The following is a 12,785-nucleotide window of genomic DNA, read 5'->3' on the forward strand; positions in this document are numbered from 1 at the left end:
AAGTAAGATATTAATATAACACCAAAGTATATATTTCTTATAAAAATTCGGCGAACATATAAATTTTTGTGCAAATTTATATATAGTTGACAGGCCTTTGAGAACCGGATTATTGTTAAGTACAGTCGACTCTCATTAGTTCAAACCTGCGATAATTGTAACCTCTCTATAATTCAAAGTTATCACGAATACCCTACTAAATGTCTTTATATTTCGAACTAAATCAATACATTTTCATACACTTGGTAAATCGAACGAAAAAATCATTGCTATTTAACAAAACGACGCGTTAATTCGAACTCATCAGCGTCCAGCACTCGACAATTCAAAGTTGCAGAGAGAAGAGGGGGAAAGATTGTAAGTACATTTTGCGACAAGTTCAAACTTGTATCAAGATACACGGGCCTTTGTTTTTGTTATGATTAGTTTGACTATTTGAGCTACTGTTACTCCTTCGTTTGTATGCAGATTAAAAGTAAGCGTTATGAGCCCTAGAAAGTATAAATGTTTGACGATTGCGGTGTGAGTTTTTCTGATTTTGTTCAAGTAGATGAAAATGTTGCTGTCTCAGGTTCACTAATCGATGGCGAAATTTTATCTGCGACAGATACGCAAAGTAACGATGAAGATGAGGGCGATACATCGGAACCTTTGGCAGAGGTGTCAGTTATGAAAGCAAGATCCTAATTTGATACATGTATGTACACGAATGTACCTCTTAATTCTTGTCATTATTATATTAATAAATAAAAATTAACCAACACTTAATAATTCGAAGTTTTGTTTATTTTCTCTCACAAATTTCGAACCATTTAATATTTCAAACATTCGATAATTCGTAATATTTCAAGAGTCCCTCGAGTTTCGAATTAACGAGAGTCGACTGTACTTATATATGCGGAGAAAAAAAAATATCTGGCATCCTTTTTGATTTTAGCTGTTTAAGGTGACCATAGAACGAAAATAAATACTAATTTAATATAAATATTTCAAATCCGTATCCGAGTTACTTGCCTGTATGATACTTTTTGGACTTTGTTGTTGTGTCTATTGTCGTTAGAGCATAAAAACATTGATTATAATTTCATCAGTGAAATATGTATTAAATCAACCATAAAATATAACTAAGTATTGTAAAAACTTAAAATTCCCTATATATACTTTCTATATACCATACAATTATTAAAATATTGATGTGTTTCTTTACATCATTTTTCTATGATTAAAATACTTTTAGAGATTACATCAAATGCACTTTCAACGTCAAGCTTCTAGCTTTTTTCAATCGTATCATTTTTGAAATGTTTCAGCCGGTGTTGTTTCATAGCCGTTGGTTGACGGAAGTCTTTTCCACAAACGTCACAAAGATATGGTTTTTCCCCAGAGTGTCGGTAACTATGGAAACGTAAAGATTTTTGCGTTTGAAATGATTTATCACAAAGTTTGCAGGGAAACGGTTTCTCTTTCAGGTGTGCTGAACGTTCATGATTCAATAGATCTTGGTACCACATAAAACTTTTCTCACACTGGCTGCATGGTATTCTACCGTCTGTAGAATGTGTGCGCAAGTGTTCTACGAGTAAATTTTTTACAGGAAATCGTTTACTACAAATTCCGCACACACGCGCCATGTCCTCTTTTATATGAAAACACATATGCTTTTTAAGTGATAAATCGGTTAGAAACGCCTTCGGACATACACTGCACTTAAACTGGGCATTTGCGCTTAGCACGGCTTGATGTTTTTGCTTCATGTGTTCTTGCAGACTTCGAATATATCTGTAGGCTTTGTCGCAATGACCACACGAAAATGGCAATTTATTGACATTGTGCATCTGTCGTATATGGACATCCAATTCTGAATTGAAAGCGTAAGTTTGGGTGCATTGTGTGCATTTATATTTTTCTTTCTCTAATACAGGCGCTTCTCTCTTGACATCATCTGGCTTTTCAACAACGATTTCTTTACTGCTGCATTCGGATGTCGCTTGTAATGAAGGCGCAAAGGGATCTGCTATTTCATCGCTTAAATCTGTATTCGCCATGTTTGCTACCGATGTTTCGAAAAATACTTGCTCGTCTTCCATAAGCGCATCCCTAAACTAAATATTTGGTGAAGCTGGCGGTTAACTAATTTAACTATGTATGTTCACAAACTTACCTGTAGTTTGGAATCCTGCACCAAGTGGTCCGTACTCTCTTTGTGCTGCTCGTTTTCATCCTCGTCATAATTTATTTCAACTTTTATCATACCACTACTACAATTAAGTACAGTGCGTAATTTTTCAGCACTTTGTTGTGCCCTCTTACAGAACAAGCTAAAGTTATGCAGCTTATCATAGCAAGCTAGGCATATATTGTCTGGCAATTCATTATCAACAGCAAATACGGTGTCATTTTTACTAGGGCCATCTATATAAATATATATTAGCTGTTGCAATTCAGCATCGTTGGAAATGTTAAATTGCAGGTCCTTGTTATCCGGTGCAGCATCTTCAACATATTTGCCCGAAGAGATATCTGCAGTCACACCAAGTCTTTTTAAACAAGTACGACAATGCTGGTAGGCATTCTCCTTTGTTAATAACGACATAACTTCTTAATTTAGACCTATTTAAAGCCCAAAAAAATGCTTACTATTAGTAACAAAACAACTGACAGCACGAAAAACAACACAAGCTGGTAACAGCAATAACCTTGCCATATAGGAAAAATATTAATCAGGAGCTTTTATTTTAACCAATAAAAAGTATCGATATTTTTGTGATCGATTGTTGCACTACTGAGATTTTTCGATATTTGTATTGTTTGGTGGTGAATACAACTGCTGTTTATTATACGATCTTGAGTAAAAGAGATCTAGCTGATTTTTAATTATCTAGTGTTTTATTCGTATATACATATATAATTTACTGCATATGTGCATGTGTATAAATATGAATGTGAAAGTAATCTCGGAAATCTCACACATTCTATTTGTTTATCCTTTATGTAAGCATACTCCAAATTGGATAACAAATGTCTTATGGAAGCAAATTATAATTTTTATTAAATTTCGAAACTGAATTCAATAACTTATTAAATAAAATAAAAACAATTACTAAAAATCAAGTCAATCTGACCAATTATCAATTATTCTTGTTCAACAGTATTCTTGTCCAATGTATGGAAGCCAATAATAAGGCAGTAATAAAATATTTTTCCATATAAATTAAAATAATGCTTGAATATTGATTAATAGGATATTTCATTATAAATCAAAACTTATTTTTTTATTACAAATTAGTTCATTAATAGCTAAAAGTTTAATAAAAAAATATGTAAAATTAAAATTATCACGTATAAATGCAATATAAAGTCATCGTCAACTGAAAGGAGAGTAAAACTAAACATAAAAGCCTGTAAAATGAATTTTGTTTAAATGCAAGTATAGAATATTGACTAGCATTTATTTTTGTATGTTTTAATTTCGCATATTATCAGTATAAAGGCAGAAGTTTATACATATGTATGTTTACTTTAATATATAATTAACTGATGATACACATAGCAAAACTTGACGAGACGTTAAAGAAAGTTTTGGCACACAATTCATTAAAGATTACTTGAGCATATTTTTAATCTTATTGAACACATTTATGCGACCAAAGAAATTCGAACTTCTATTGTTGGAGTACAAGAGGATGTATTAAAATATTTGCACATATTTTGATTTAGAAAACTAGTCATTCGCCTTTTGTGTGATTGTAGGTAATAGTACATTAATATATTTTAAATATTTCAATAGAAATAATTAATTGCTAGCTTGCAAAGGAGCTGCAATGATATGCTCCTCTTTTAAGGTTGTTCACCAATTAAGCCACGATTATTAAATAATAGGAATTGAAATGTGTAGTGAGTAAAATAAGTTCGGTTTGTTCACAATTAATCATATTACTTTGCTAAATTCTACGCATGGTATATACAAGTCGGCTGTTAATGATGTAAACCAACGTAGTAATAAGCGTACGAGTACATTCATATATATATATATATATGTATATATGTTTATGTGTATATATGTATATAAAGAGCTAATGATGATTTCGTCCTGCGATTTTTAGTCGAAAGCAAAATACGTATATGAAAATATGTGTATGATCAGATCTTAACAATAAGATCCAATTAGTGTGATTGAAAATGAATCAGCAACAGGATCGGGCGCAGAAATTGGTTTCCAATATAGCCAATTGTAGCTGACTGCAAATAAAGTAAATAACATATACACTCTGAAGTAGTTCATTGGTTTCTTTGTTTACGCATACTTACGCACGAAAGATTGCGGTAATCGTATTGATAATGTGCGACAAAGATGTCGACATTCACTTGTGGGGCGCAGGAAGATGTATCTTGTGCCGAGCGCTTGTTGTACAAACACATTTGCGCATTGCGTATCGGGCAGTGTATATGTAGGTGCCCGACTTGTGTCGATGGTCATGTATCGTTCTAGCGCGATACCCGTACGCGGCAGATGTAGCGTTGGACTGGCGAAAAGTTTACGCAGTAAACGTGCGGGTAACATACGATTACAACGCCACAAATTATGTGCTTCGATTGTTTGCGTAGGCTTATCTTCACTTTGCGTATGATTGTATTTATTAAAGAGCTCTTCTAAATTTGTAACTTCACGATTTGTCGATTGGACACGGTAAGCATCGCGACGAAATGTTGCATGATTGCTTATGTATAGATTGTAGAAATCCTGCAGTTGAATGGGGTTTTGGTTTATCTAGGAGAAGTGAGAGACAGATAGACGTTTAGTTTATTACATAGATGTGGTTAAAATTCAACTACCAACTACTTACCTTAAATACAAAAGGCACAAATTCATTTGGCATTACTCGATTTGAATCTAATGGACTACTGCTTCTTATCTGCTTATCGTTATAAGCTTCTGTATTTGGCTCAGTGTCCGAAGTCAAATCAAGCACACTCTGTATAGTTGAACAAGGATCGCAGCTGAGTGCATCGATACCTTGGAAAAAGGGATTCTGCATTAGGCACGACTCGTCATATAACTCTGTGAGTTGCGGAAAGCGTTGTATCAATGGCAGTGTTATGCGACGCCACATACGCATACTGGGATATATAAACGAATGTACACCATGTCCTGTTGACGGTAAACCATCTGACGAGGTGTCATTACGATGTCGATAAGCAAAAACGCACAGCGAAACTAACATGAGATAAAATATCCAATATAATATTTGGCGCCGCCGATCCAAGATTTGACTAAGCACTTCCAGTTTGAGGAACGCCAAAGAAGATAGGTTCGAGTAGTTCCGTATATTCAAATCATCATCGGCTTCCATTGTGCTGCGTTGTTGAAAGTACTGCCATAGCAGATAGTTATCAAAATAAAGCGGGCGTACTCGGAATGACTTCTCAGCTATATTACGAAAGTGGCGTAATGCAATAACATATTTTTGAAGTACTATATGTCTGTTTAATATAGCAGGCTCCGCATTTCCCGCAGGAGCAGGCTGTGCAAAATTATATTCATCCATTTCTTAGTAACTCAATAATTCGACACCATGTTTTTCACTTGTTATGCACTTTCCGACGCAGTAGTAATTTTCACAAACTTATTTGGCTTAAAATTAATTACGAATAGACTTCGCCTTGCAATCGTTCGATTTTATTTTTTCAATTTTGTTTTGACATCCGAAAACTCTTTACTTTTATGCCCATTTAATCTCCATTCACAATAAAGAATGCTGTTCACAATGAGTTCTGATTTAGTTTTGAACTATATTCGAAGAAATATACAAAACTATGAAGGGATATCAGAAAAATGTATTCTTGGATGAACTCATTAGTTTATATTTAATTATTAAGTCTTTATATCCTATATTGTTAGTTATATTAATATACTATTGTATTATTTACGAAAATTGCGACATCGATAAATATAACGATTATTCAATTCATCCAAATTTTTGTTATATTAGTCTGGCTACATTTGGAGTGGAAAATGTCAAGCAATGACCAATAAATGTCAAAAAGAAGACTATCAGCAGAGACCTTCTGTGCGTACCGAGAAAAAGAAAACGTTAGTATTATTTTACTTTTTGTTTCTAATTAAATTAATGCGAAATAAGAATTTGGAATATTTTTTTGTTAAAGTGGTGAGCAAAAGCCTATTGGTGAGTTCGGTAAATATAAGGAATCTAATAAAAATCCATCTTGAAATAAGAAAAAGCGTATGGAAACGAGCGAGTGAGTGGAACGAGTGTGTCTGTCGATCCATACCGAGGGATGTCGTGAGTCTTTGAAAAATTACACTATATGCCGAAAAAAGTAGAGTGAAATTGTGTGTAAAATAATTGATGCGCAAAACTATTGTGTATAGAAAGCGCAATTAGTGTAAAAAAGATTGGCATTATATTAAATCAATGTGATGCCTTAAACTTTGTTGGTTATTAAAAGTGATGGCCATGAGTATTTCAATATTTTAATAGTATTTTGAATGATAAAGTGCAATATGAATAAAGAAGGAAGAGAGATAATAAAATATGATGATTGAAGCGTATAAAACAGTGGAAATTGAAGCGCACCAAAGAAGACGATATAGTGTAGAAATGTTATCGAAAAAGTTAATGTGGATGGCGTTAGGCATTGCAGCGCCCGCGCCGTCGCAGACGCCGTCTATGCTGCCTCATGTCATCATAAAGAGTAGTGAATTGGTGCGACACTGACTAGTTTATTGTTCTGAATGACGAATAAGACGAAATAACACAAGTGAAACAGCTAATTGGAAATATTCAACGACAGGCATTAAAAATGAAAATTGATCAGTTGATCGCTAAAAATATTACGAATTCAAGTATGTTGTTTATTTGAGAATATATAGTGAATAGTGTAGCGTGGAAAATGTAGTACTGCCGGTGTAGTGTTAAAGTGTACATAGTGGACGCGGTCGGCGTCGCGCCATACACAACGTTTACGTCGGCGTTGTCATGCGAATAGAAACAAAAGAAATCATTGGCTAAAGTTTACTCGCAGTGTGAGTAAGCGAGTGCGCTCTATTTTATTCCTTGCCGGACATAATGCGAGAGTTTGGCTATAAAAATACTTGATGTTGCCATCTGTTATATTTATATGTAAATATTTTCGGTGATGGATAAATGGAGAAAATAAATTGTGCACAAAAAAGCGCCAATGTGTGCGGACTAGTTTTCATTCAAAAAAAAAAAATTAATACGTATTTAAAGGCCGAGAATTGTAATTTCGCTTATATTGATGATACATTATGATTTTGTTGTGATTATGAAAAATTTTAAATCTCTCAAGGTCTATCCATAGCTGCAACAAGGTCTATCCATTGGATGAACAATCGCATTTGCATTTCGTCGTTGCTTTTATAGTATTCTAAACTAATACTAATGTGTCTAGTGTCATTATAAACAATAATACAAAAAATACTCTTCATATCTCAGCAATTTAAAACAATTATACTTATTTAGAAATTGTTTAAATCAATCTTTTGATAAGCTTAGGTGTCTTGGCAATGCACATACATATATATTTACAGCATTTCCGTTTCCGTACCTATATCGGTTCATATTGAGTAAGCTTCCTCTATTCCAAAGTTGTGCATATAACATATTTATACATATGTGTGTGCATATGTATATGCTTATTCGTCTGTACATAGTTTCTTCCACTTTACTATTTACCATCTTATTTGCTGTAAACCGAGTTCCAATACTATCATTGCTGCCGCCTTTGAAGATATCGAGCTGCGAAAAGCATTGCATATGCGGGCATCTGGCATGTTGCAAGTGAAACGGTGCTTTAGATGCTTGCCATGTTACCACACGACTTTCTTTCGGTTCCTTCACAGTTGCGCTCTCGTTTTTGTAGTACTATATAGTTTTCACATTACTGAATGAATATAGAAATGTAGTGGATGCTACAGTAAATTGTTCATTGTGGACTCTTCTGGTACATCACCAGACATTGTTGCATTGTAGAAATGTGTAGATACTAGGCGATGGGAAATATGCAAGCAATACGCAAAACGAGCATGAGAATGTGCAAGTGAAAATAGTAGATATGGTTAAATTGCACTACATTTGTATTTTTCCAATGTTTCATTCATTTTTTACTCTTTAGTTGCTACACCTTCAACATATAACAACAATGCATCCGGAAGTTTTCTGCGCTGTTAATAATAACAGTGAATTGGTAAAATATCAAAAACTGTAAAAAATCATTAAAAAGTGAAGTTTTTGGGATAAGTTGCCTCAAAATACAGCACAGAATTACCTTGAGATGGTGAAAAAATATGTGATAGAAAAGTGAAAGTACGCAGATGAATAAAAGCAAATATTTGACTCAGATGTTACAGGCATATTTTACGGCCTGCTTCGCATACTACACAAATGACACGCCTCGATTGGCTATGTAGTTTTCGGATCTATTTTTATGAGTATATCGGTTAAAGTGTTTACTTATTGCAGTGAATTATGGAAATTTTATGTTATATCAAAGCAAATGTTTAATTAGAAGAGTGCAAATTAAAAATCAACAATTATAAATTCGCTTATTGTCAAACGAATGTTTTGACATACACATTTTACATTGGCACAGCATATGCAGTGACAACATTAACAACAACAACTCTAAATTACACTTCATTAATATTTGCGGACACCGTGCTAAAGTAGATGCAGTTATGGCCTCGATTTGGCGGTATCCGAATAGAACGAAGTATCGTGCTAAAGGTAGGTCAAAATACGTTAAATAATGAAAAAAAGTAGTAAAATTATATATTAGAATGAGGTATTTATTATATCACATTGTAAAATATTTCTAACCATGTTCATGTAATTATATATCCTTCCAAATTGTGAGATGCATTATTAAAGTTCGCAAGTTCCTTCAACTTTAATAAATACCAGCATGGTCGTAATCATATTGCATTAAATATAAATAAATTATGGTAATAAAAATGATACAGAAAAAAATGCATCTTATTTACTATAATAAATTATTTATTTTTAACCAATATAATAACGGTGTTACAAATGCTCTTTTCATTCACCCTACACCATATGCCACAACCAGTGTTTTACTGCAAGCTCTTTCAATTAATAAATACCATATTCATTTTCATATTATTTGGAGTTCTAAAGGGTTTCCCGGGCGTTTAACCAAACACCACCAAATAGTTTTCTGTGAAAAGTTTAGACATTGTGAAGGGTTATCAATTGAAAATAAGAACTACCTTAATATATATACATATGTAGGTACGTACCTGCACAAATATATGTTATCACATGAGCATATTGCGGATCTCGATATTGTTTTGTTAGTGACTCGGTACAACATTGCAGTGATGCTCATTCACGTGCTCCATATGTAATACCCCCGACTAGTCAGTCTGCTAACAAATAATTGACTGCGCAATTGATGCGAATTTCTAAAACGCAAAAGAGAGCAAAGATATGAAGTCACTAACAATACAGTGTAATGTAGATAATATCGTTAGGCAGGTGGTAAATATGTATTACATATGTATGTATGTACATATATATAATATATTGTACGTAAATAATGACGTTGTTCACTCGCATTATTAATGCAACCAAACATTTTGAATGAAAACGGAAATTACTATTGGAATTTGGAAAGTGCACCAAAAGTGATGTTGTGATGAGGACGCGGAGTTTTAGTGGTTTGAGTGTGTGACTTCTCCGATTTTTTTACAAGTTTTTTAAATTTCATTCATAACTCTATACAATGCTCCAATACACCAAATTTGTTAAGGTGGAGTCTCGTCTTCGAATATATGTACATATTGCCTACAATTTTTAATTTAAATTTAATTTTATTTCAAATAGTATCACGTCTTCTTTTAAGAATTTAGTCACAATCTTGATCTCCAAATGTTCAGTTTTTCACCACTCGTTATGCAAAATTTCGTTTTTTTTCTGGCGAAAGCGTTTCCTAAGTACATATGTATGTATGTATGTACGTGCTTGAATGTTATTTTGTTTGTTATTATAATTTTATATTATAATAAACTGTTTACATAATATATACTAAAGAAATTGTATAGATATCTATGATTTAATAAATGAGATTTACGTCTACTTGTTAGATTAATGCTACAAATGCTCGGTTAATGATTTTTATGTGAAAAAAGATGGGCAACACGAAGTGGTGAAAATATTCATACTGATTTATAATAATTAAATATACATCTGCGCTGTCTAAAAATTTCTTCCTTGACTATTAAAACATAGATTAATTCCACTAAATATTACAACAATGTCTGAACGTGCAAAGTACAAAAGTGACCAGATCGATTTGAGCAAATACTGCACAAGTTATCTTAACATCGGTACATTGAAAACGTATTTTTCTAAAAGTAACTAATGTGGCGAGTGTTTTCACATGAAAAAATAAACAAAATTTGTTTTAGCCTTTTCGCAAATAGTATAACCTAATTATGCAGATAATTATGATCATCGTATACAATTGACCTTAGCTGGTAAGGTAAACAACGTGCAAATTTTGCTTCATACTGATTTTGTTCAAAATACAATTCATTAGAATATTGAGCGAGTCATTCTAGATAATAACATAATAAGGTATAAAAGCATAGCGGCATAATCGTCGTCCCAAGCGGAATGTTGATCAAACCCAGCCTTTGGGAAACAGTTTGCGTTTGTTTGACTCTTAATGTCTGTATCCCATGCCTTGGTTATACGATTTATGCATACCATAATTATAATATCATATTTTATATTCGCCTCCATACGTTTTGGGGACTCTTAAAAATCTGCCTTGATAGTCAAATTTTAAATATTGTATAATACCCTGGTCGAGCAGTTGCAATTTGGATGTCGTAGTGAATATGATAGATTTAAATATGCGCAGAGACTTCTGCGTCAGCAAACGGGGTTTCCCCGAAAAACTGGACTCAGAGAATCACATGCCAATTTAAAAAGCTCGATTTATGCAATAAAATTTACCTTATGTTGCCAATTCAAGAGTTATGGAGAAATTCGATTTAAGAAAGTTTGAGATATTAAAGGAATTTTTTTTAATTTGACTTCTAAACGCTATTGCTAATTCAACATAACTCCAACGAGTTATGGAGTTCAACAGTATATCCAGTTGGTTTCCGATTACCTAGATCCGACTGTTGAGGATATGGGTCATCATTACGTCATATACTCGTATATTCCCGTTTTACATTTAGTATAAAATGATATATATATTTTTAAAATATTTCTTTAAACCTACACAATTTCTCTTGGTACACGGTACGTAGAACACAAGCTAATGCACTCATCTACTTGTCTATATTTTCAAAAACAACTAAGTTGGCTGAATTTTGGTTTCAGAATATCTATAAATAATTGTTTAATAGTTTGGTTTAGTTTATGAGTTTTTAATATTGTTATTATGAAAATAAACTCAATAGTGCAAACACCAAGCAATGGCATTGTGATTCGATTATTTTCGATAACAAATATAGCCGACACTGATTTGTTGTTATTAATTTGTGATATACTGAAGAATTATTTTTAATTTCTATAACCACTAAGAATCACCTATAAATTCCGACAACGTGAACATAGATAAGGATAGTGCAAAGTTCATTGTCGTTTCACACCTCAGGTTTAGGCACGTACATAGTACATAAGTACTTGTTTTGATATCAAATAATCACAGTGAAAATACTCCGCCTCAACAAAAAGTTGGGTACCATAAAATTTTTTTTTTTCATTAACATTTGTCTATAAGCTGCGCAGCGTTGTAGTCGTCGCCGTCATCATCATCATATGCTGTTGCTATTGGAATTCCCATGACAGCAACATCGCCAACGACAGCGTACCTCACGCACACATTTGGCAGCGCTGTCGACGTAATATACCATGATTTAACTGACCAGCTGTTTGTGCTGGTTGCTCATATTGTAGACGCACAGTTTTTGATGGTTTCGTTTGGCATGGAAATTTCACAAATTCGCCAAGCAGCACAAAATGCGTGTACTCGCACAAATGAAACAACGAATGGAACACAAAACGAATGAATATTAAAATATAAAGCACAACGCGAAACTTTATTAAATGTAGATAGTAAAGCATAAAAAGGCAAGGTGGAATAAAAACTAAATAATAATATATTACTAAAGATTAGACAGATACATGCAAATGTACTACATATGTATTATTGTTACTACACATGTACATCCATATGTAGGTGCTTATGCGTAACACCATTTTTTACGTGAGTAAACATACTTGCGCGTAAACTCTTATACGTACAATATTTGCAATGTTCATATATTTTACTTACATATATAATAATATCCGTTGCAGTATTCATAGGAATAGTCAGCTTATCCGCTTATCCTATTCACACAAATGTCCTTCCATGGACTTTAATTTCTATTACATAATTATACATGGAGTTTTCAGTTCCTTCAATAAGCCAGTTCGATTCAAACAGAAGATAAAATTACCGTTTAACTTTTTTGAATGCTGAACTGATTTTAATCCGTTTTTTTTTTAATTACTAGGGCTGAAAGAACGTATGGTTTGAAAAAAAAAGTTGAAAGGTTGCCACCTGTAAAAATTAAAATACAACTAAATTACTCGTGAAATATACCTAAATTAAATATGTTCACCACATACCAAGGGAACTATGTACGTATACCTTTGTTGCCTCAATTGGTCATTATTTCCTATCTTCTCTCGCCCATTGTTAGTTTAAATAACCGATAA

At 33.1% G+C, this 12,785-nt stretch overlaps 3 protein-coding genes and 1 long non-coding RNA gene across 5 annotated transcripts in view; 1 reads left to right on the plus strand and 3 right to left on the minus strand.

Annotated features, from left to right (window-relative positions):
* Window positions 1-1,076: 1,076 nt before the first annotated feature.
* Window positions 1,077-2,695, minus strand: LOC105215484 (zinc finger protein 271). Its single transcript, XM_054230760.1, has 2 exons — window positions 2,162-2,695; window positions 1,077-2,102 (listed from the first exon to the last, which is right to left on the minus strand). Exons 1-2 carry the CDS (start codon window positions 2,591-2,593, stop codon window positions 1,272-1,274), a joined length of 1,263 nt encoding a protein of 420 aa, XP_054086735.1. The 5' UTR covers window positions 2,594-2,695; the 3' UTR covers window positions 1,077-1,271.
* A 412-nt stretch (window positions 2,696-3,107) lies between these two features.
* LOC105215483 (uncharacterized) lies at window positions 3,108-5,745 on the minus strand. The gene is made up of 3 exons (XM_011189425.3): window positions 4,845-5,745; window positions 4,309-4,768; window positions 3,108-4,239 (listed from the first exon to the last, which is right to left on the minus strand). Exons 1-3 carry the CDS (start codon window positions 5,544-5,546, stop codon window positions 4,148-4,150), a joined length of 1,254 nt encoding a protein of 417 aa, XP_011187727.2. The 5' UTR covers window positions 5,547-5,745; the 3' UTR covers window positions 3,108-4,147.
* Window positions 5,746-6,123: 378 nt separating this feature from the next.
* LOC114804377 (uncharacterized) lies at window positions 6,124-9,906 on the minus strand. Its single transcript, XR_003752587.2, has 3 exons — window positions 9,302-9,906; window positions 8,311-9,219; window positions 6,124-8,244 (listed from the first exon to the last, which is right to left on the minus strand). It is a non-coding gene; the product is annotated as an uncharacterized LOC114804377 (long non-coding RNA).
* The window catches only part of Rictor_0 (rapamycin-insensitive companion of mTOR), a 30,940-nt gene continuing 26,786 nt past the window's right edge, over window positions 8,632-12,785 (plus strand). For both annotated transcript variants that reach the window (XM_029042415.2, XM_029042416.2), the window contains exon 1: window positions 8,632-8,768. In XM_029042415.2, coding sequence (XP_028898248.2) covers window positions 8,720-8,768 — 49 coding nt within the window. In that variant the 5' untranslated portion in view covers window positions 8,632-8,719. The remainder of the gene's footprint in view (window positions 8,769-12,785) is intronic.

The sequence above is a fragment of the Zeugodacus cucurbitae genome, chromosome 5, assembly GCF_028554725.1.
Source record: "Zeugodacus cucurbitae isolate PBARC_wt_2022May chromosome 5, idZeuCucr1.2, whole genome shotgun sequence".
Lineage (NCBI taxonomy): Eukaryota > Metazoa > Arthropoda > Insecta > Diptera > Tephritidae > Zeugodacus > Zeugodacus cucurbitae.